At 38.6% G+C, this 25,715-nt stretch overlaps 1 protein-coding gene across 5 annotated transcripts in view; it reads right to left on the reverse strand.

Moving 5' to 3' along the window:
* Positions 1-25,715, reverse strand: part of ptbp3 (polypyrimidine tract binding protein 3) — a 75,769-nt gene that overhangs the window by 15,212 nt on the left and 34,842 nt on the right. For 3 of the 5 annotated variants that reach the window (XM_073048603.1, XM_073048601.1, XM_073048604.1), the window contains 5 exons: positions 21,276-21,445; positions 20,556-20,702; positions 8,725-8,889; positions 7,744-7,854; positions 238-433 (listed from right to left, as the gene is read on the reverse strand). In XM_073048603.1, the coding sequence (XP_072904704.1) occupies positions 238-433; positions 7,744-7,854; positions 8,725-8,889; positions 20,556-20,702; positions 21,276-21,445 (789 nt within the window). The remainder of the gene's footprint in view (positions 1-237; positions 434-7,743; positions 7,855-8,724; positions 8,890-20,555; positions 20,703-21,275; positions 21,446-25,715) is intronic. The other 2 variants (XM_073048602.1, XM_073048605.1) reach the window with 1 other exon arrangement.

A 25,715-nucleotide genomic window follows, 5' to 3' on the forward strand; every position in this document is an offset into this window, starting at 1 on the left:
TCCCCCCCACACTAATACTGAATTTTCTTCTACCATATTTTAGGGGTTGCATTTAAAATTATTTTTAAAGATAACTTTAAAGATCTCACCACCCCCAAAAAAATTCTCCAGATTGCAGGCAATAGTTCTAATTGGACAAAAGTGAAGAGTCTGCCAAGCTAATTATCTGATGTAGAACAGGGTCATCTAAACAGAAGGATCATCAATTTAAAAAGTTACCTGTCATTATGTATTTACCTAGAAGTGAAGTTTCCTTACCAAAAGCGGCGGCCACAGGAGGGTCAACAGTGGGCTGGCCGTCGCCGGAAGGAAGATCAAGGCGTGTAAAGTCTCTGCTTTTGTCATTGTTGTATTTAACATTAAGGCTGGTCAATTTTGAGAATTCGATACGCAAAGTACAGCAGGCATTGTAGATATTTTGCCCATCTAACGACTGAAATCAGAGAACAACGTTATATGCAGTAAAGCAGAATTGGCTAAATACTTGCCTCTTACAGAATAATGACATGATAAGGGCAAAATATTTATTAGCTTTGCCTGCTTGTTATAGCTATTACAAATGAGCATGAGCTGTAATTGTACACCATACTGCAACTTGGCATGGAATTGTACTTCAATTACAGATAGGTATAATATTTTTACTAACAACTCACTTCACATTGAGGGAAAAAACTCTCCTCCACTCCAGCAAAATATATTGTATCATAAGGATATATACATCACTTAACTCCCATGGTACTCTATCCAAGTTGAGAGAACAGTACAATGATAAGGTAAAGTGCAACTAAATATTTAAAATTATATAAACAATTAAAACATGCCTGGTAGAACAGGTGATAGGCTCAGAGTTGAGAGGCTGCATCTGAAATAGTGACATTGCAAAACAACGGGCAGTGAAGTCACAAGGACATTTTATTCCTCGAGGCCACAACGGTTAAAATAAGCACTGAAGAATTTGATAATCAAGAGGATTGGTTTAGAATGGCATGGCTAGTGGCAGACAGGTGGATGCATGAAGTTGCTTTGCACAAATGCTATTTTGTGCCAGCTTATGTGGACAGCACAGATTACAGGGAGGGCTAGCAATGAGAATACACGGTATCGAACAAGACAGCTGAGTGAAAAGCAAGATTCTGCTGATTGGGACAGGTCAATTAAGGAAAAACACACAGCTCCAAAAAGTTTTGTGTGGCTTAGCTGGTGTTCAGGATCAGAACACTTCTGCATCAAATGCAGCTGTTATACCAGGAAACAACTAACATGGAGAGAAAAAAATTCTGAAGGAAACTGAACAAAGATTTTTAAATGTTAAAAATCAGACCCAAAACTATAGCAGTAACTCTAAATGACTACCCCATTAACCAGGTTAACACTGAGTTAATAAGATCAGGGACTTCCATATGTAACTCAGATTGGTGTGAAAGAAATGGGTTTCAAATAATGTGGGACAATGGCACCAAAAGTGAGTAAAGGTGAGAGTGGCTCCATTGACAGTGTTGCTTCAGTTGGGGTTGGCACTAGCATCACAGCTGATCAATTCATTGGAGTGGGGAGAGTGGGCAAAGAGGGCTCTAGTGAGAGGAAATTTAAATAAAAACAGCAAAGCAATTCTAAACAAGGTCCTGAAACATACTCTAGAATAAAAGGAGAAGTATTATAAAGGCTGAATGCTAATTTTTGGAATGTAAGCAGCACTCAAAACAAGGCAATTGAATTCATAGCATATACAAACTAACAGCTGCTTCAGCTGTAAAAGCACATGCAAATTAACTAAAGTGGGGAGATAAACCTCTCAGTATACTTAAATTTAAAAAGAAACATTCAGATTGCAAAAGTAGCTGATAGTAAAGGATCTTAACTCAGAAAAATAAGTAGAATTTGAGTGAAGCTAAAAAAAGGTACAAACAACATTTATGACATTTGTTTATAAACTGCACAAATACCAATAGAATTAATGCAACACTCAGTATAAATCAAGTTAAAGTCAGAAGTAACAAGGATAAAAATGATCACTGTGAACACAAATTTACATCCAGTCTGGCAGGGTATGAAAGTTTCTCTTCTACACAATGAGATTCTGTTCAGATCTCTATTTAAGATACTAAAGGTACTTTTTAAGGTCAACCTGATCCAAAATCTATACACCGACTTTCTATGGAAGACCATTCTGCAACTTTAACCAGTCAGCCAAATATAGTGGTGCTAGAAAGTTTGTGAACCCTGTGAATTTTCTTCATAAATATGGCCTAAAAAGTGATCAGATCTTCACGCAAGTCCTAAACTGGATAAACAGAACCCGATCAAATAAGTAACACTAAGATGTAAGACCATAAGATATAGGATGAGAAATAGGCCATTAGACCCATCAAGTGTGCTCTATCATTTCATCGTGGCTGATCCAATTTTCCTCTCAGCCCCAATCTTCTGACTTCTCCCCATTTCCCTTCATGCCATGACCAATCAAGAATCAATGAACTTCTGCCATAAAGATATATAAAGACTTGGCATCCACAGTTGCCTGTGGCAAAGAGTTCCACAGATTCACCACTCTCTGGCTAAGGAAATTTTATCTCTCTCTTTATCTCTGTTCTAAAAGGATGCACCTCTATTCAGAGGCTCTACATCCACTGTATCAACATTCAAAAGGTTTCTGAATTCCAGTGAATACAAGCCCAGAGCCCTCAAATATATTTCATATGATAAGCTGTTTAATCCTGGAATCACTTTCATAAACATTCTTTGAACCCTCTCCAGTTTCAGCACATCCATTCTAAGGGGCATAAACCTGCTCACAATACTCCAAGTGAAGCCTCACTGGTTCTTTATAAAGTTTCAACATTGCATCCTTGCTTTAATATTCTAGTCCTCTTGAAAAGAATGTTAACAATGTATTTGCCTTCCACACCACTGACTCGACCTGCAAATTAACCTTTTGGGAATCCTGCACGAGGACTCCTTTGCACCTCCCTTTCTCTCCTTTTAGAAAATAGTCAACCTTTTTATTTCTTCTACCAAAGCACATGACCATACACTTCCCACAACTGTATTCCATCTGCCATTTCTTCGTCCATTCCCTCAATCCAAGTCCTTCTGTAGGCTCTCTACTTCCTCAAACTACCTGCCTTTCCACCTATTTTCATATCATCTGTAAACTTTGCAACAAAGCCATCAATTCCATCATCCATGTAAAAAGTATCAGTCTCAACACAGATCCCTGTGGAACACCACTAATCAAGCAGTAGCCAGTCAGAAAAGGCTCTTTATTCCCACTCTTTGCCTCCTGCCAATCAGCTATGGCTTTATTCATGCTAGAATCTTGCATGTAATACCATGGGCGCGTAGTTTTTAGGCTATGTCTTCCCAATCGCCGAGATCAGACTAACTGGCCTGTAGTTTCCTTTCTTCTGCCTCCCTCCCTTCTTGAAGAGTGGAGTGATATTTGCAATATTCCAGTCTTCTGGGACCATTCCTGAGTCCAGTAATTCTCAAAAGATCATAACTAAAGCCTCCATAACCTCTTCAGCCAACTCTTTCAGAACACTGGGGTGTACACCATTTGGTCCAGGTGACTCGTTGACTTTCAGTTTCCCAAAATCACATTGTACTTGTTCGTTCGTCCGTCTATCTGTCTGTCTGTCTGTTTGGAAAAATGATCCAATATTGCATGTACTTCTTGGAAAAAGTATGTGAACCCCTGGGGGTAGTGCCTTCTACAAAAGCTATTTGGTGTCAGGTGTTCCAATCAATGGGATGGGATTGGACGTGTGGGTTATAGAGGTGTCCTGCCCTATAAATATTAAAAAAACAGGTTATTGACAAAGCCGACTCTTCTCAAGAAAGATCTATTTATGTGCACTTTGCCTCAATCAAAACAACTTTCAGAGGACCTTAAAGGAAGAATTGTAGAGACGCACGCAAGTTGGAAAAAGCTACAACAGCATTTCTAAAGAGCTGAATGTTAACCTGTCCACAGTAAGAGAAATTGTCTACAAATGGAGGAAACCCAGTACTGTTGCTACTCTCCCTAGGAGTGGGCATCCTGCAAAGATCACACCAAGAGCCCAACTGAAGGAGGTGAAAAAGAACCCAAGGGTGACAGCAAAAAAAACCCAGCAGAGATCTCCAGAACTTGCTAAAGTCTCTGTTCTTGCGTATATTATACAAAAAACGCTGAACAAGAATGGCGTTCAGGGAAGGAAACCATGGATGAAACCACTGCTCTCCAAAAAAAAACTGTTGCACATCTCAAGTTTATAAAAGACCCTGGATGTTCTCCAATGCTTCCAAGGCAAAAGTTGAAGTTTTTGGCAGAACTGCACATTGCTATGTTTGGAGGAAAAAGGGCACTGCACACCAACACTAAAACCTAATCCCAACCGTGGTGGAAGGAGCACCTTGGTTTGGGGCTGCTTTACTGCCCCAGGTCCTGGACAGCTTGCAGTCGTTGAGGGAACAATGAACTCAAAATTGTATCAAGACATTTTACAGGAGAACGTCAGGCTAGCAGTCCATCGCCTGAAGCTTAAAAGAAGTTGGATAATGCAACGAGACAATAATCCAAGACTAAATCAACAACAGAATGGTTTAAAATAGTGGTCACCAACCTTTTTAAGCCCAAGATCCCCTACCTCGGCCTTAGTAAAGGCAAGATTGACCCCACATCAATTAGTTATACGCATGAGCACCAGGGCAGAAAAGACCATAAGCAAAACCCCGCAACCCGTAAGTAGAAATAATATATAAACACCAGGGGTACCTACCCTTTCTTTTTGCACCGCAGACCGGTTTAATATTGATAATATTCTTGCGGACCAGCCAAAGGGGGCGCAGGGGTGTTAAACACGACCGGAATACAGCGATACTCGAAGCAGGTTCCTTATGTCCAGCCTATTCTAGTTTTCGTGGCTCTCGGCTTCTGTCCCGCTTGCTCATGTTTTTTCCGCTGAGAAAACTCAGCGGGTTGGACTCAGGGTACCGAAGCAGTTTTGAAGGCTTCATTGCCTCACTAGACAGCCTCCGGGCCTGAACTCAGCCTCCTGCCCACCGGCCGCCAGACGCCTTGGCCAGGTGCGGCTGGTCGTGGGTGGGGTGAGAGGACAAGGTCAGGGCCGGGGGTCCCCGTACTGGGGCTGCGGCGGTCACAGTCCAGACCGAGCAGGGATTGCGACAGAGCGCCCGCCCACTCCTCCCCCCCCCCCCCCCCCCCCCCACCCGGTAGGATCTATCGGCCGACAAATGTTTGTTTCAGTAGATCGCAGCACAGTAGCTGCTCTGATACTTATGAAACGCTGAGTCCGAATTAGGTCGTCTGCAAATATTTTAGCACCGGGTTCCCCACGAACATTCGGTGTGGTAAACAGGTTCAGAGGCAGCGCTCCAGGCCAGTAGAGACGGCACTTACCACCGGCCGCCCGAGGGGAACCGGTGATCCCTGGCGCGAGGGTATCACTACGTTTAGTCGCCTGATGACTTCGCGCGAGTTCAAGTTCAACAGTGGGCTGACAGGGAATGAGGAAAGGTGCAGCTGACTCATATCGTTTCTTCATGGCCCAGTGGTTGCGGACCAGTGAATTTCACCGTGTAGTGCGGGAGAGCTATATGCATGCGCACTGGACAGAAAGAATGGATCGAAAACCCTGCAACCCAGAAACAATCTCTCAACAGCATTTGTGTATTTATTTTTCATATTTTTGCGGGAATCAACTGGGAAAGTCTCAAAGATCGACTAGTCGATCGCGATCGACGGGTTGACGACCACTAGTTTAAAAGGAAAATTTGTCTTTTGAATGGCTGAGTGAAAGTCCTGATCTTAATCCTATAGAAATGTTGTGTAAGGGCCTGAAACAAACAGTTCATGCAAGGAAGCCCATCAACATCCCAGAACTGAAGCAGTTCTGTAAGGAGAAATGGCCTAAAATTCCTCCAAGCTGATGTGCAGGACTGATCAACTAATACCAGAAACGTTTGGTTGAAGTTATTGCTGTACAAGGGGAGTCACACCAGTTATTGAAAGCAAAGGTTCACATACTTTTTCCAACAAATATATGTGATATTGGATCATTTTTCTCAATAAATAAATAAATGAACAAATATACTGCTTTTTGTGTATTTATTTGGGTTCTCTTTATCTAGTTTTAGGAATGTGAAGATCTGATCATATTTTAGGTCATATTTGTGCAGAAATAGAGAAAATTCTAGAGTTCACAAACTTTCTAGCACCAAGGGAAAAACTATGCTCAGTGATGTTTTGAATATTACGGAGGCTGTTTATAATGACAAAGGAATCAAATGTTCATGGTTTTTTTTAAATATGGAAGAGGAAAATCTTGCCTCATTTTCCTTACTTTGGGCTGCAGTTCAAAGACAGAACATGAAGCCAAGTATCATCATGCTTTTTGATTTACTTTCAGCTTTTATATTCCTTTTAAATTAAGAGTGAAAGCTCCAACATGTAGCATTAATCAGGTAACAGCAAAGGAAAGTATTATGATTCTCAACTTGTCTGGCATGAATATAAAATGGTTCACAAAGCAGCCACTAAAGCATTAGAGTGAATGCTGAAAAAATCTTACACATTAAAATTATTGCAAGGTGTTATGTTAGTCACAGCTGAGGATTTTTGTCAAATGCTACCAATACTTTCACAAGATACTAAAGCAGATAAATTGAAAGTTTATATTAAAGCATAATGTATTTGGGGGAAAATAGTAAACAATTAGACTTGAAAAATAACACAAACATATTTAAGCAGGCAGTTCACATGCAAGGGAGTTCAAATTTACAAAAAAAGGGAAATTAAATATGAAGATTAAAGAAGAATGATTCTGATGGAAAGACTTGGGCTGAATTGTTACATTACTGCACAATCACATGGAGTTTTTAGATGGGTTTAAAAAGACAGTAAACCCAAGTCTATGAAGATTGGAAGTTGTAAACTAGCGGTATGCAGGAGTGACAGTTGAGAGGATCATCAATAGTCACAATCTAGATGCAGCTGCAAAATACCTAATTTTATTGTTACCATGTTGGATGTCAATTTAAATGAAGGTAGATCCCAAAAGGCTTCAGGGGGCATAGATAAATAACAGGTATAGGCACTGTTGATTCATTATATTGCAAGGCAAAGCATTTAACAAAAAAAAAGCAATAAAAATAAAAATGTGGCATGACAGCAAAGTTTTCCCCAGATGGACTTAGATGTCCAAGATGGCCATATACAGGTATGACAAATTGGAGGTTGAGAGGCATGTTGGCCTTTATGAACCACAGTAAAGATATCTTCTAGCAATTATATAGTGCTCAGATGAGACATCACCTTGAATACAGTGTCAATGTATGGTCCCTAGGATATTTGAAATAATGTGAATTGAATGAGGAGAATTCAATTAACCCAGGCCTGGTTTCGAGGGAGGATTTGAAAATCCTCTCTCAAAGCAATCAGGCCTGGGTTGATTGCAATCTGCCCAGCAGCCCCTGATATAACCCTAGCATAATCACAGGACAATTTACATCAACTAACCTATAAACCAGTAAATTTTTGGACTGTCGGCTGAAACCAGAGTACCCAAAGGAAACATACACAATCATGGGGAGAACATATGAACTTGTTACAGCAGTGGGATTTGTTATCTGCAAAGTTTCTCAAAAATTAATTTTGCAAAAGACAAGATGAATAAACAACCAGGTTTGTTTGGCCCAAAAAAGCAACAAATAAATGGAGTTCCTGCTCAACCCAACACTAACCAGCTTAGCATGATGTGCATGCATTGGATCAGCATACTGAAGGAGCGCCTGGAATTGATTATTCTTTGTGAAAGTGATTATTTTCAGCACAGTTCCATACTTTGTAAAGATCTGTTGGAAGAAAAACAAACTGCCGTGAAAAAAAGTTTATTGACTGCCTGCATTTGAGCAGAAAATCTTACAAAAGGCCGTGGATTTGGCCCACTACATCACGAGTAAAGACCTCCCAACCATTGAGCACATCTACATGAAACACTGTCGTAGGAAAGCAGTATCCATCGTCAAAGATCCTCACCACCCACGACATGCCTTTACTCATTGCTGCCAGGTAGAGGTATACACCACCAGGTTCAAGAACAGTTACCACTCCTCAACCATCAGCCTCTTGAACAAGAGGATAACTTCACTAATTTGCTGAGATGTTCCCATAACCAATTATCTCATTTTAAGGACTCTATCTTGTTTATCATGTTCTTGTTATTTATTGCTATTTATATTTCATTTTACAGAGTTTGTTATCTTTGTGCTCTACTTGAACTTTCATTGATCCTGTTTACAGTTACTATTCTATCGATTTGCTGAGTATGCCTGTAGGAAAAAGAATCTCAGTGCTGTATGTGATGACATGCATGTACTCTGATAATAAAATTTACTTTGAAGTTTAAAATTTGCTGGTTGCCATTCAAATGAAATAGAATAAAATCCCATGACTGCAAAGCAAGCTGAAATGTAACTAGTCATCAAAGCAATATAAGGATTACCTTAGGGCAGTATATTTTGTTTTACCAAAGCAATGCTAAACATTTTTGTTAGGTACTCTGAATTATGAAAGCAAACATAATTGAATCTACCATTTTCAACCATTAGCACTAGTGAAGGCAAATGGTACACCATTTCCCAGAACAAATTCTACACATTTAATTAATCTGCTTCACTTCATCTGAAATATCTTTTAAAATTACTAAAGCTGTCAATCCTCACCTGATGCAAGACTTCCAGAGTAACAGGATAAAAGAGATTCTCCACAATGATGCGCAAGACAGAACTTTGGCCTGCAAGCAGTGCCCCGTCATTAACTGTGCTGCCCGCCATTGACATATTACTGGTATGCACTGCATTTAATGCTTGCAGAGCAGCTTGGGTGCGCTGTAAAAAGAAATTACACGTTTTACAAATTACAACTTTTCACAAAAATTATATGGGCACCTTGAACACAAATTAATTTTTGAAACAGAGTTGATAGCATACCTGCGCTTTTGGAGCAGGTTCTCACAGAAAAATAACATTAAAGAACACAATGATAAATTGCCAGCAAGGTTTAAAACATATCGAGTATAACTTCATTCATTCATTTCATACTTGCTTACTAGTATATTAACACCGCAATTCTATGTAGGAATGTTCAGACAGAATCTGACATCAAGCCTCAATCAAGAATGACCACAAGTGCCTAAAGTCTGGCTGAGAAAATAAATTCTGAAGTTATTTCTTGTTTTAAAAAAATGCAAGCCTATTTTAAAAAATAGCCTACAGATTTGTAAAAGTGGAGGTTCAAGTTATATTCAATGCCTTGGGGGCAGGAAAGAAGAAATTTAATTCTAATCCCATGCTTCACAATTTTACTGGAAAGTTTCTGCAACAGATAACTTCACCTGGGTCATTCATTTTAAGTGCAATAACATATTTCAGTTCCAGTATTTGGCATTTCCGTTCAGTCAGCTGTGAACCTGGTAGATATAACCAGCAATACATATAACTGTCATATTGCAAACAAACCAGTTACCAATCATTAATTCTTAAGATGTCAGCTTTGACCACAGTTGAATTTGTAATCTGTGTATTTTAAAACCAGCAGCAAATAAACAAAGGGAGTACAAGAATTCACAAGTGAAGCTGCAAACCACAAGTGAATCAAAAGACAAGAATGGAGGCTCGCACAGTGTATGCAAGACTAAGGATTTAAAATTAGTTAATAATGAAAGCTGTTACATTAAGAGAAAAACTACTCCACGATTTTAGTGGCATGCTTAAAATTGAGTTTATAACTAGCCTAGTTTATTAGCACAAAAATAATAACTGTAGTATATGCAGATACATGTAAAATTCTGTGATCCTAAAGATAATTAGCAAAATATGATGAGTCATTCAGCCCTGGCTCCTTTACCCTCAACTTACTCAATGATAGTTACCTATCCTGTAATATCTAGCAATTCAAGTAATTCTAGTACCTTGGAACTGCACTTCCTGAGAAGTCAACAGACATTTTCCAAACTTGAGTTTTGCAAGATTATTTTTAAATGGCCATTTCATGTTGCACATCAAATCAGGGAGTGGTCTATGTCCAGTTAAAATGTAATATACAATAGTTTTTGGATACAGATTCCAAAAGCATCTTTAAACATGTGTTGTACATAAATTGCCAGTGGCTCCTGTGCTACAAGTCTTAAGCATGCTTATATTTTAATAGCCAGAATATGCCTTACATTAGTGCAGGACAAACTAATGGAGAGGATTTTTAGGGACTGGATTTATGAGCAATTGGAGAAGCACAGTTTTATTAGGGTTAGTCAGCTTGACTTTGTGAGGAGCAGGTCATTCCTCATGGGCTTGATTGATTTTGAAGAACTAAAACTAAACCGATGATGGTAGAGCACTGAATGTGGTGTAGATGCATTTTACTAAGGTTCCCTAAGGTGACAAGGTTACCCATGGAAAGCTCTCCAGAAAGACATGAGATCCAGGTTAACTTGGCAGCAAGGACTTGGAAGTAGTTAACACACAGAAGCTAAAGGATAGTAGTAGAGGGTGTGCATTCTGTCTTAAAGTTTTGACTAGTGGTGTTCTACAGGGATACCTGCTCTGATTTTTATGAAGAACTTGGATAAGGAAGTGAAAAGGCTGGTTAGCAAGCTTGCAGGTGACATGAAGTTTGAGGGTGTTCTGATTAGGGTTGTTGTAGGTTATAGAACGTAGAACAATAGCTGACAGAGGTCAATTCAGAAAAGTGTAAGGTGATACACTTTGAAAGGTTGAACTTAAAGGTAGAGTAATGGCAGGATTCTTAGCATTGTTAAACAGGGGAACCTTGGGGCCCACTGTCCGTATATATAAGGTTGTTAAGAACACATATGGTGTTACCCTTCATTAGTCAGAGGATTGAGTTTCAGAGTCACAAGGTAATATTACAGCTCCATTAAACTCTGGTTAGACCACACTTGGAATATTGTGCTCAGTTGTGGCTACCCCATTACAGGAAGGATGTGGAAGCTTTAGAGAAGGTGCAGAGGTTTACCAGGATACTGTCTGGATTACAGAAACAAATGCAAAATGCTGGAGGAGTTCAGGCGGTCAGACAGCATCTATGAAAATTAATAAACAATCACATTTTTCAGGATGAGGCACTTTATTAGGACAGAAAATGAAGGGGGAAGAAGCCAGAATAAGGTGGTGGGGGAACAGAAAAGAGTACAAGCTAAACAGTGGTTGGTGAAGCCAAGTGGATGGGGGAGGGGAGTGAAGTAAGAAGCTAGGTGGAAAAGGTAAAGGGTTGGCGGAGGAGGAATCTGATTGGAGAGGAAAGAAAACAACAGAAAAAGAGGAAAGGGGTATTGATACAATCATGGGAAAAAATGCACATCAGCAGTTATATATATTTAATTTGGAGTCTGAGGAGATTTGGTATGCCACCAAAATTCTACAGGCATACCATGAAGAACATTCTAACTGGTTGCATCTGTTTAGTCTGGATGAGCCTCTGCACAGGATCAGAAAAAACTGCAGAGTGTTGAAAACTCAGCCAGCACCATCATGAGCACTATTATATGGCCACTATTTGAGGGCATCTTCAAGTAGTGATGCCTCAAAAAGGCAGCATCCATCATTAAGGACTCCTACCACTGAGGACATGCTCTCTTTTCATTATTACTACAGAGAGGTACAAGAGCCTGAAGGCATACAATGAACTTCTTTCCTTCCGCCGTCAGACTTCTGAATGGATAATGAACCCATGAACACTATCTCACTACTTTTGCACTAATTTTTAAATTACTAGGTTATGAGCTATATAGTGGGGAAGTTAGATTGATCATGGAGCAGGTTAAAAGGTCAGTAAAGCATTGTAGGCCAAAGTGCCCTTACTATTGTTTGTTCTGTATGTCCTACATTAAGGCAACTGACATAATTCCAGTCATGAAAAGCTGCCAAAGGCATGTTTGATAAAACACCAAATGTATTACCAGATGTTTGAATGGAGCACCATATAAAACCCTATGGCTCAGCATGAAATGTCATTTAATAACACTTGTCAGGTGATAAGCAGCAGGTCCATTTGTGTTGTGACATAATCAACAATTTGTACCATACATTGTGGAATGAATTGTGCTTTGTAAGCATATATTCAATGGTACCGATTGATGTTGCAAATTTAGCTGGTCCATTTATCTGCATGCTCCTTTCAAAACCATTATTACTAGCAAGAACCCCTGGGAAAGCTTTGTCCTTGAGATTCCATCCCAACATTACTGGAGATCTGGGTCATGGAAATGGTGGAAACCCTGATCCAATGGTTTTCAGGCTTTTACTGGAATGGCTTATCTTGGACTGTAAAGCTATAAGCCTAGCAGAAGACCAAGGGGAAAACTTAGTGTAGATATTACATTAGAATGTTGTCACTGAATTAAAGGCACAGCAGTAAGGTTATAGGAAATCAAATGCAAGCTAGTTTAAAACAAATACAAGCAGCAGGACCCTGAGAATGAACATGCACTTCCAAGGTCTTAAGTAATGTAACAAAACTTGGGTTTCAGTGAAAGCAATGCATCAGATGATTAGAAAGCAGGCTATGAAGTGCAGGGTTAGAGAAGATACCATAAATAAAGAACAGTTGATGATGGAAAGATACCAGTGTTTTTGGGATACAATCTTTAAACTTCAAGAGGTCAGAAAAAAATCTACAGGAAATAAATTACAATTCACACAATTCTTTTTAAATATTTTTTAAAATATTGCCAACAATGTAGGAAGTCATCTATTTTGTGGAATGGCAAGCTTCACAACCATTCTAAATTTATGAGATTCTATTTCAAAACCAATAAGATGATCTGTTAAGTCAGCCACATCAAAATGCTACTAGATGAAAAAGGATCATGGAACAAAATGAAGCAAATTATGATGAATCTGAAACGTAAGCAAACACTCACCTTATCAGGCATCTGTGGAGAGAATAGATGAGCTAATTATTTAAAGTAAATCCCAGGCTGCACCCATTAGATATGAGCAACAGGGAAAGACACTATTCAAGAATAGAAAAGAATAATTCATCAAGAACAGAAGAGCAGAGGTAGGAAGATCAGAGATATTCAGAGGTAGAGAACACTTTAGTGTCTTTTAGGCAATGCTGACAAGCAAATCTTAAAATTTTAAAACAAAGCACACTTCAATGGTTCATATAGTCAAGAGAGACAGATAGCCTACCTCATTAAGATTAGGAGGTTTAGCCCCCTACCCAAGCTCTGAACTCTTGCCTCAAATTACTCCCCAGCCATTAATATCCATCTGCGTTACAAACCATCCATAGCACAAACAAACCAAGCAGTGCACTGCTGCAGAACTGAATGTGCGAAACTGAAGAGCCTTGTGACAGCCATAAAGATCTTTTGAAATTTGACCCATGCAGCTTTACATATCAATTGACTAATTACCCTACAATAATTTCAAAACCGCATGACCTCTTCCCACATATCTGCAAGCACTCTATCTTCCTGTTCTTTATTCACTGCTCTCTCAATCCTAGTTTCCTCTTAAGTACACACTTTGCCTCAAACAACCCATGGTAGCAAGTCACACAATGTGACTCTGGTAAACAAACAGAACAAACCAGCACAGCAACAGACACTTTAGCTTACAGTCCTTCTTTAAGTATTTAGCCACTAACCATTCATTCATATAAATGAGTTTCATAATCAGGAATCTTGAGCAATTTAACTGAGAATTATTTGTGAATCACATGCTTCCCCCCCCCCCCCCCCCCGCCAGTAGAGCCCACAAGACGGGAAATTGTAAAGCATGAAAAACTAAAAATTAAAAAACTGAAGTGTCAGCAGTACAAAAGTATTCATCCCCCTTTGTTCAGTACTTAGTTGAGCCACCTCTCACAGCTATTACAGCCAGTCCTTTTGGATAAGTGTGTTAGCTTTGCACTACATGATGGAGCAAGATTTGTCTCTTCTTCCTTGCAAAATTGCTCAGCTGAGCAAGGTTATTTGGGGAGTGGCAATGAACTGACATCTTGAGTCTTGCCAGAAATGTTCAATTAGGTTAAGGTAAGAACTGACTGGGCCACTCAAAGACATCAAATTTCTTCCTTTGAAGCCACTCTATGGTTGCACTGACCACGTGCTTTGAGTCATTGTCCATTTTAAGTTTTCTGGCAGAGGCTAGCAGGTTTTTAATCTGGGATATATCTGTATTTAGCAGCATTCATCTTCCCATCAATCCTGACCAAATTTCCAGTCTCTGATGCTGAAAAGCATCCCCAAAGCATGATGCCAACTCCATACTTAACAGTACTAATAGTGTTACTTGGCCGATGCACAGTATTAGATTCACGCCACTCGTTCCTTTTAGTATTGAGGCCAAAAAAGTTCTATTTTAGTTCCATCTGACCACAAGACATTCTTCCTTTTTGTGCAAGGGCTTATGGAACCATAAACTTAATTTCCAGTTGCAGCCACCAACTTCTGCAGCCCACTCAAAAGTGCCTGTTGGCTTCATAGTAGCCTCCCTTACAAGTGCCATTCTTCTCCAGCAACTAAGTTCAAAGGGGCAGCCTGACCGAGAAAGTGTAGTCATTTGTGTAAAAGTAGGAAAAATGATGCCCAGCCACACTAAGCTCTGAATACATTCAGTGCCTTTGAGATGGCCTTGTACCCTTTCCCTAGATTTGTGCTTCTCCATTATCATTTCCCTGACTAATATTGAATGCTCTTTTGTCTTTGTTTTGGCTTGATCTGTTGAAAATCTACCTTTGGACCTTACAGAGAGAGGGGATATTCTTAAGAATTCACTGAAAACAGATGATTCTCCAATTTTCCGCATCAATAAATCGGGTGAGTTGGTAAGGTAATAGTATATTTTCACCTGAAGAAAGCTAGCAGAGTAATTACAAAAAGGGAGGAATACTTTTTCAGCCTCACAATTTTGCTTAAGTTTTAGTAAACTGTTGACAGGTTTAGGAATTTTACTTTTGATTTGACATGATGCAATGTTTTGTAGATTAGCACAAAAAAAATTAATAATATAATTTGCTTACAATATATCTGCTTACACAGGACCTGCATACCCAGCATACTCACATGGCTAAGGAATCTTAAATGTTGCTAATGTATCTGCTTCTATCACCTCACTGGCTAGCATATTATTCTAGGGGAATGTGATAAATTTAAACTTGTTTGCCTTAAATCTGTACCCTTTAGTATTTAACTTTTTAAGCTTTAGGAGCAAAATTAGGCTATTCAGCCCAACAAGTCTGCTCCACCATTCATGGCCGAATTATTTTTCCTCCCAAACCCATTCTCCTGCCTTTCCTACGTAACCTTTGACACCCTGACTAATTCAGAACCTACCAGCCTCTGCTTTTACACTTGGAAAAAGATCATTTTTAATCAGGACATCCTTCTACCTGACACTCCAAAGAAAACAATTCATGTTTTTCAATTTCTTCTTAAAGCCAATAAACTCTAATCTAGAAAACATCCTGCTAAATCTCTTCTACACTTTCCCCAAAGCCTCTGCATCCTTCTTATACTGTGGTGACCAGAACTGCACCCAAGAATGCAAACATGTCCTAAAGTTTTAAACATTGCAACGTAACTTTTCAACTTCTACAGTCAATGATACAACCAACGTATGTCACAATGCCTTGCCACCTATTTAGTTGTGTTGTCATTTTAAGGGAGCCATGAAATACACCCCTAGATCTCTAAGTCAATGTTTTTAAGTATCCTGACATTTTCTGTAAACTTTTTTCTTGGACTTTACCTCCTAAAATGCATACCTCATGTGTCTGGTTTAAATTCCACTTCTTGTTTGTATGCCTAAAATTTCAAATGAGCAATATCCTACTGCATCTTTTAGCAACTTTCCTTACTATCCACAACTCTACCATCACACCTCAATATTCAAATTGACTTTCTGGTGAACCTTAATGCAGTTGCTGAATCATTTTCACATTTTACCTATTCTATATGAGCCATTATATTAATGTGGATTCCAAGAAAGGAAACTCTTCTTTGCTGTAAGAAATTAGCTTCCTACAAGCTGAAAACCACCTGTGCAGCCTCATACTTAAAGCTCAGCTCCCATTCCTGGTGTGGGCAAAGCAGTATAACCTTTCCTGTACATAGCTCATGGAAGATTAAAGGTCAGCCAGTGAAAACTGTTGTAGACACCACTTTTACTGTATCTTTTGTCTTACAATAGCCTGGATGTGAAGCAAAGTCACAATTCGTTCCACACGTGCTGCTATTGCAAAGTAAACTCTCAACATAAAAATTACCTTCAGATCTTGGCTCTTTTTTTAAATAAACACAATCAACTAAGATCTACTGTTTGAAAGTGGAAAATCACTTTTTTAAATTTAGGGTTTTACACAGAATTGGAAGCCACTGGTTAGAGGAAATTTCGAGGAGATAGCAGAAAATGGTCAGGCATCTGCAATGAAATGAATGTGGAGCAATGGATGCAAGTGCCAGTACATTAAAAATCTTTACAACCTTAACACTGAAAATGTTGCAATGATCAGTTAAGACAGACAATTAAGAGCTCTCTGCATTTCAGAGGCATGAAACATTTTAAGTCTTGAAACCTGCAACTTCAACAGTCAAAAAAAGACACGGGCAATATTCACACAAGAGCATATTCACCTAGATCTGGAGGTCTAAATCTTGCAACACCTGATCCAATAGCATTACAGTATTATGGGAGCATGTTGATTGAGGGATCCCAGAGGTTCAAAATTTCTGCTTTGGGGAAGGATGCTAAGGTGCCATTCAACCCAGGCCCAAAGCTTTAAAATAATTCCTTGGCAATGAATGAACATTAGTTTCCAAAATAAATGTTCTCTGCCTCCAGAAATAACTAGACATCTAGTGGAGGTCTACTCCTAATTTCCTAGCTGTTAAAACTCAATGTCTCTTGATATTTCAGTAAAGATATTTACTATTAAAATAGGTTAATTATGAAAACTAATGTTTTATCATTCAGTTAATTGGAGGAATCTAAACTAATTATTATACTCCCACCCTGATCCCCATTACAGCAGTTGTCTCTATGAAGTGAACAAAATTGCTGAAAAATGTCAAATCCAATCTGTTAGATTTTCAACACCAATTTTCAACAATCAAGGACTTTAAAGTGGCCCTCAGAAGTTACTAACATACACTGTAGCACAGTACTATTTCTCACTATTTTGCTCCTGCAGCAAAACTATAAAATCTATCCATTCAAAGGAAGGACTGAATATCAATTTACATTTTTCATTTATTTTTATGTTAAATTTGGCACATTTTTTTTTAAAGAGTGGGTTCAGACTACTGACCAATCACACTTCTAAATGAAACTTGTCATGGTTTGATTACTATCCTGGAATTTAACAATTGAAACTAACTTGATGTAGATATTACTCATGAATGCTTGGAGATCTAAACTTGTTAATCTCTTGACTAAAATTCAGTCAACTGCATAAAATAACTGACCATGACAATCAGTAAAACATGCCAAAATATTTTAATATCTGCTGATTTCTGGTGGCCTAAAAAAGTATAACACTTTGAAAGTGTGAAAAAGGCAATGCTCAAAGCATTGCCTTTGCACAGTTAGCTTCTGAAAGAATGCTAACTAGTGTTGTGGGTTCTTCAGTATATTATAGTTCAAAGGATTCCAGTGATTGGAGAAATAGAAAGTATCTTACTGCAACATTGCCTTCAAAAGATCTTAGTCTATTAGATCCCAGATTTTATTCAATTATGATTATGCTCATCTTCTTAAATATGGCTTGAGATAGTTGATGTATTGGTTTTAAATTTCAAATGCTTTATTCACTTGAACAACATTGCATTAATATTGCAAAAAAGAAAATTAATTTGTTAAAAGCAGGAGATAAAATGTGGGAAACTAAACATTGGAAAAATATCAGTAACTGTCATTGACAACAAAGAGGAGCACTTTGTAAATTTCAACATAAATCAGGTATTGGCTTTCTGTGAAAAATCATGTTTGCCCAGGTTATTGAGAGCTCTCTTAAGTAATATGCTGTGAATAATGGAGAAATGGTAAATGACATTGCTAAAGGGCTTCAAAGTGTAATGCAGAAAAGCTGCTGTAGAGGATATACTATTTTTCCTGGCTGACAGGAAATAGTTAGCCTAAGTCTCTGTTCCATAAAATTTAATGAATTCTGTATCACAGGATTAGTAGTAGGGCTTCAATTTCTTATATAAATGACTTTGATGATGCTTGCTTGATTTTGCAGTAAGATTGGTGGGAATGGAAGTTGTGAAAAAACCATACAGAAGCCAAGGTAAGAATTTTTCTTACACAATATTCCAGACTTGGTGATCTTCACAGTCAATTACTTGGCCAAAATCAACAGTTGACCCATCAAGTTTGGCAGTATCGTAATTATATAATTTAACGTGTAAGTAATTAATATTTTGCCCTCTTAATTAGCTTGCATATCAACCAGCTGAAGAAATCAAGTGGAATTCTCCTTCAAATTTCTCATTTATGACTAATTTAGTTAGCTGTCTCTTCATTACAAGTGAGAAGGACAAGTTTAGTCAAGATGTTTTACCTATAACAAGCGAGGGCAATATTTTCAGTAATGCATAATTGCAAAACATACATTTCAAACAGCAAATAGAAATGCAGGGAAAAAGGATATGCTATTCTATGAGTTCACATATTGTACAGCTCTCACATTCAAAAACCTTATGTGCTCAAGGTAGTCATCAATTATGGCTCTGAACTTCAATAACGAGGCAATGTATAATGGCACAAAGGAATGCCTTCCAAGTTATCCCCGCTGCTCTTTCATGAGCAGTCTCAAAACACTTCAGAGTTACTTGGTTAAAGTGCAGTGTACAGAATCTAACTGGTGAAGCAGATCTCAAGACCAACTACATGCAGTATAACATAAGCTCTAAAATCCAGCAAGGCTCACTACCAGAATCCCCAATAATAGTGAGCAATAAGTTAAGTACATTTCTTTGCCTTTTCACTGACTGGGCAAGAACTTCACAATCAAACTATAGCCCTGAAGTTTGTCAGCAGTACTGAAGGTTGAGCAAAATACTGATTCCAAGAGAACACCTAGTGGGGCAAATACCTCCCCATCACCAATGCAACTTTCTTTTACAGAACAAAATATTCTCATCACCGCCAAATTTTACTTTCTGGATTACTAATTAAACATGCACCTGAAGCTCATCAGCCTGGGAAGGCCGTCCACCTAAGAGGGGAAAACTCTGATTTTAAACCTCCACTGCCTTGCGCTTATACCCACTCATGGGAAAGGCTTCAGGAGTAAACCCTGAGGACAAATCTGGAGCTGGAGTCCCTAAGGCAGTCCGACGTGGTCTTCAACCTCATTCTGGCAACTCCTGTGACGACACTGGTGCCAAGATGTATCGGCCCTTGCCCTTCCTTTGGACAACATCGGTGGTGTGGAGAGGGGAGACTTGCTACATGGGCAACAGCCGGTCTTCCATACAACCTTGCCCAGGCCTGCACCCTGGAGAAGACTTTCCAGGCACAGATCCATGGTCTCGCGAGACTAACAGATGCCATACATGCACCTAAGAATGCACATGTGCAGCCCCAACCATATTTCCCATTAAATATTAATTTTTAAATTCAGGCCAACTTATTGGCTATCAGCCAAAGGAAATTGGGTATTTCATAATGTCAGAGTGATAACAAATAGCTCAATAAAAAGCCAAACTTATAAAATTACCCATAGATGCTGCCTGGTCTGCTGAATTCCTCCAGCATCTTGTGTGTGTTGCTTCAGTACTCAAATCCTTTATCATCCTCATTTCATGGTAAAACTAGTTTCACCTTCAGAGTCCTTTTCCCTCCTTGACAACTGCCAATAGTTTCTCCCTGCTTTTCATCTCATCCCAATGTAATAGCGTCCTGATTTCCTTATACATTCAAAAAGCTTATCAAGGCAGATCAGCATTATTTCCCTCAGCTACGAAATGTTAACAAGTACCGCATTTTTAACATTCTAGGGTAAAGGTGTTTCCTTTCTATCAGCTAGACAGAAATATTCTATCAATAACAGCAACATTTGTCAACCGATCATATTAACGACAAAGGGTGCAAATTGATGTAACTGACCATGCAGTCACAAATTGGTGCTCACTTTCATATGATGACAAATTACTCTACGGGAAAGTTAGGAAGTTCTCATATTTAAATAACACTTAAGATTGGGGTATTATGATTTCACAAGTGAGAGAGTAACTTCTCTGTAGTAATGTGTATACCACACGTGCATTTAGGGTGGATACCAGATTGTCTGGCCATTCAAAGGGCTTTTCAAAGATATTTAAACATGCTGAGGACAAAGCAATTAGTTACAGGTCAAAATTTGATTCCTGTCAACACCCAAAATCCATTACAACAAAAGAAAACATCTTTCACCCATGACCCAACATTACTGTATTTTTTTTATATACACATTTCAAATTATTTCCTCCCCACCCCCCCACTATTGCTCCCCAAATTTTCACTCATCAAGAAATACTTACAGCTTGGTTGGGCAAGTTGTCCGTCTTCAATTCCCGGTGGTTGGAATACTGGATGTATATGGGCTGATTGCGGAGGTGTGGAGTGACTGTAGTGTAATAGTTCACCATAGTAACGGCTGCTTCTTCTGAAGCCATTTCAAGGAAAGCCTGCAGCAGCAGGGAGTGGGAGTGAGAAGCACAAGTAAAAAATATTAACTTGCAAAATAATATGATTAAAAGAAATAGAATGATTAAGACCTCAGATCAAGGTAGTTTATCTCCACATAAATAGAATATTTCAGTCATTTCCAATTAAGAAATACTAATTTATATACTACATATTATAATGTATTTTCCATGACTATTTGGTACCCCTGACTTAAAATGAGCTATTCCAGTGGATGTTATAATTCAAATTGGGCAGATAATGCAAGGAAAATGTCATTACTTTTATCACCAACAGAAACAAGAGGTTTACAGCAGCAGCCCTAGCAAAGTGTACAATTAAAATTATTAAGAGTGTTGCTTTAAAATATCTCCTGCATTGGTGCAGAATGTTATGACAAGATAAATTTTAAAACATTCAATTAGAAATATAAATTCCTTGTCAACTTCATATCAAATTGGTGACTAAACTTTAAAACTACAATTCTTTTAAAGTTTTACATGAAAATACTGCAAGACCATAAAATATTAAATACATTTAGAAAAATAATTAAATAAATACATTTCTGCACCTACCTGACTTTTGCTTTTCAGCATCAACAGATTAGTGACTTTGCCAAATGGTATACCTAATGAAAGGACCTCTGTTTCTGAAACATCATTTGGAATTTTACGAATATGAAGAACACGAGAAGGAGGATTGGGAGATCCGTCTCCTTTAAACTTTTTTGTGTTGTTTCCATTAGCTTGAGAAAAGAAAAAAAAAGATTATTCCATTGAGTTTCTCTGGTAGCTTCTGTAATTTTGCAAATGCTTTTATATGCCTCTATAGTTTTAGCTCAATCGCACAGCCTTTTATTTGCATTAAAATGCATTTTTTTAAAAACATATTTTGATTCCAATATACACAAATTCAAATGATCAAAACATCTAGGTTAGGACAAATCTGGACTGAAACTTTTTCATATTTCTTATCAGTGGAAGACAGACCTGAAATTCCTTACAATATCTTGTAGGCCCAAGCCCAAAAGACAACAGATGCTTCCAAAAAGAAGTCTTAGAAACTTTAAGAAACAAAAGATTTAATTTTGGCACACAAAATTTTCAGGACTAGAAGACTAATCAAACAGATTGCTTGAGGCTACATCTTACATTCAAGCAAGTTTAACGAGAGGAAATGGAAGAAACCAACAAACAATTTGAATACAAATGACATGCAGAAAGGCAAATATTTCTTACTGAGCTACATTGGTTTCCATGTAACTGCAGGTTGGCAGATGACCAGGGCTGTTGCAGAATTCAGGATCACCTTTAAAACTTATGGATGGCACAACAAAAGCCAGGATTGCACTGGAAAAGTCTACTCCAGAATCAAGCTCAAGTCTAAGTATCAATCAATAATACATGAATACCTGCTTATTTTTTGTGGTGTAATATATAATTGATGTAAAAAATTATATTGTACTAATCTTAGTCAAACATTTGTTGTATTTGTCATACTGTCAAGACAGTCTTGACCAACTTGTTTCATCAATTTTAATATTCAAATCAGTTTCCCATTTTTGTCTTGACTTATGAATTCCTTGTTTAATTGCCTGTTTTTGAATCAAACTATACATACAAGAAATATTTTTTTTGATTTTTCCTTCATGAATTAAAGTTTCTATTTCATTAGGTTTCGGCAATAACATTGTTTGACCCAGTTTATCTCTTAAATAAGCCCTTAATTGAAAATAACAAAAAAGAGTGTTATTTGATATTTTGTATTTATTCTTTAATTGATCGAATGACATTAATATACCTCCTTCAAAACAGTCTCCTATATATCTAATCCCTAAATAAACAGATTAAACCCAAATTTATCTGATCGATGTTTTCAATGTAATCAAGAAATTGGTACTTTTTTTTTACACTCTACTTGGTCTTGTTTTAAAATTCAACCTTTTTGGACAAATTTAAGAGTTTTACTGGAACAAATATTGGAACACAACTTCCACACAACCCAATATTATTCTTACTAGGTGATATTGAAGGGATAAAACCGAAACCCAAATTGAACAAATATCAGAAAGAATTCATAAAAATTACATTGGCAGTAGCCAAAAAGGCTATTACAGTTACTTGGAAATCGGATTTATACTTAAGTATAGATTGTTGGAAGAATGAAATTTTCAGCTGCATTCCACTTGAAAAAATTACTTATAATTTAAGAAATAAATATATTTCTGAAAATTTGGCGCCCTTATTTACAAAAGATAGGATTAAATATATAGGTGCTCCGAAGATAAAATTATTGGTCATCTGGGGAAAGAAAGAAATATATATACCGTAGATTCCGGACTACAGAGCGCACCTGATTATTAGCCGCAGGCTCTAATTTTAGAAATAAAATCAATTTTTTAATTGTAAAGGCCGCACCGGATTTTAGGCCGCACCGCTACTTTTAAATATACATACGTATCGGTAACACAAATTACGTTGCATATACTTTTTTACTGAACAGCACGAACAACATTCCAATATCTCCTAGCGACTGGTAAAAATATATATATTGCAGCCTACCAGGAAAAGTTATTGATCGACTTTAACTTAAAAGCAGCGTTTTCGATCGGGTCTAATCGGGTCTGACGCTTGCGCAATGCGATCGGGTCTAATCGGGTCTGACGCTTGCGCATTGCGATCGGGTCTAATCGGGTCTGACGCTTGCGCAATGCGCTCGGGTCTAATCGGGTCTGACGCTTGCGCATTGCGATCGGGTCTAATCGGGTCTGACGCTTGCGCAATGCGCTCGGGTCTAATCGGGTCTGACGCTTGCGCATTGCGATCGGGTCTAATCGGGTCTGATACGCTTGCGCAATGCGATCGGGTCTAATCGGGTCTGACGCGCTTGCGCAATGCGCTCGGGTCTAATCGGGTCTGACGCTTGCGCATTGCGATCGGGTCTAATCGGGTCTGACGCTTGCGCAATGCGCTCGGGTCTAATCGGGTCTGACGCTTGCGCATTGCGATCGGGTCTAATCGGGTCTGACGCTTGCGCAATGCGCTCGGGTCTAATCGGGTCTGACGCTTGCGCATTGCGATCGGGTCTAATCGGGTCTGACGCTTGCGCAATGCGCTCGGGTCTAATCGGGTCTGACGCTTGCGCATTGCGATCGGGTCTAATCGGGTCTGACGCGCTCGGGTCTTGCTTCGAGTATTTTCCATGTTGATGAGGGTGAGTACAAATGACTGATTTACAATAATTTAATTGTGAAAGTGCGCTTGATTTATCGTACAATTTCATTGGACCTCTGTGAACTACTCATCAATTTTATTGGTCTACTGTTACGAGGCAAAATGTTTACGAGGCGGCATGAAAAAAAACCATGTATTAGCCGCTCTGGATTATAGGCCGCAGAGTTCAAAGCTGTTCAAAATGTGGGAAAAAAGTAGCGGCTTATAATCCGGAATCTACGGTATTTAAAGCTATTTTGAACCCCATGGAGCATGTGGGGATCTTCCGATATCCAGGCACTCTTTTTCTTTTTTTTCCCTCTTTTTCATATATATAGGGATGTTAGGGGGGGAGGTTTGATATATTATTTTCTTCTATTCTGTAACCTACTTGAAAATTCAATTAAAAAAAATAAAAAATAAAAATACATGAATACCCAAGAATACAGCCAAATGAAAGGGTCAAGGTATGAAACATAACACCAACAGTTATGCACAGTAGAAGAAAGCAAGTACATAAGCCATCAGTGAAATGCAGTTAAACACAATTCAGCTTGTCCTCTGCCAAACACACTGGGGGGGGGGGGCACCAATCCCAGCTTCCCACACTGCTCCCAACACTCCGGTGGAGTGCACCAACTCCCAACGCCTCTTCTTACAGGGTGGCTATAAACAGGTGACACCACAGTTTGAGGCCTAATCCTCATTATGACCAGGAATCCTGTAAATTCCCACTTTAAAGTGATTGGTATGTGGAAGCATCTTTGGAAGCCAAGAGCCTTACAACAAACCTTCGTACAGAGGGTACATTCCAAAGAACCATAGAACACTACAGCACAGTACAGGCCCTTCAGCCCTCCATGTTGTGCCGATCCATATAATCCTTAAAAGTACTAAACCCACACTACCCCATAACCCTCCATTTTTCTTTCACCCATGTGCCTGTCCAAGAGGCTCTTAAATACCCCTAATGTTTTCGCCTCCACCACCATCCCTGTGGCAAGTCATTCCAGGCACTCACAACCCTCTGTGTAAAAAAACTTACCCCTGATGTCTCCCCTAAACTTCCCTCCCTTAATTTTGTACTTATGCCCTCTGGTGTTTGCTATTGATGCCCTGGGAAACAGGTACTGACTATCCACCCTATCTATGCCTCTCATAATCTTGTAGACCTCTATCAAATCCCCTCTCATTCTTCTACGCTCCAAAGAGAAAAGTCCCAGCTCTGCTAACCTTGCTTCATATGACTTGTTCTCCAATCCAGGCAACATCCTGGTAAAACACCTCTGCACCCTCTCCATAGCTTCCACATCCTTCCTATAATGAGGTTACCAGAATTGAACACAATACTCCCAAGTGCGGTCTCACCAGAGATTTGTAGAGTTTCCTTTCACTATTTCAGTATACAATTTCTAAATCCAGAATTTTGCTTTAACTTTCCACAATATCCATGCAGATGACTTGTTTTCTATTCATGGTGGTCTCAAATAAGTACACATTCTAAGTTAATGACTAGCACGACATTCTTAAGCTTTTCTATAGTGTATTTTGTATCCATGGGGTATATGTATTGAAGGAAAGTTTTGTATTCTAATATTCCATGACAAATAGCAACCTTTTATATCACTCCTTCATAGATCATTTTATCTGCCACATTAACAAAGTGCAGTCTGCATGTGCCATTCATCTGTAAGGATGCAGAATTGCTTCAAAATAAATGCAGTATTTAAGTACTGCAAGTAATGCAGATGAGGTCAATAACAGCTTTGTTGATTGTTACTAAAGAAGGCTTTCCTTAATGGA

Source organism: Hemitrygon akajei, chromosome 6 (genome assembly GCF_048418815.1).
Source record: "Hemitrygon akajei chromosome 6, sHemAka1.3, whole genome shotgun sequence".
In the NCBI taxonomy this organism is placed as follows: Eukaryota; Metazoa; Chordata; class Chondrichthyes; order Myliobatiformes; family Dasyatidae; genus Hemitrygon; species Hemitrygon akajei.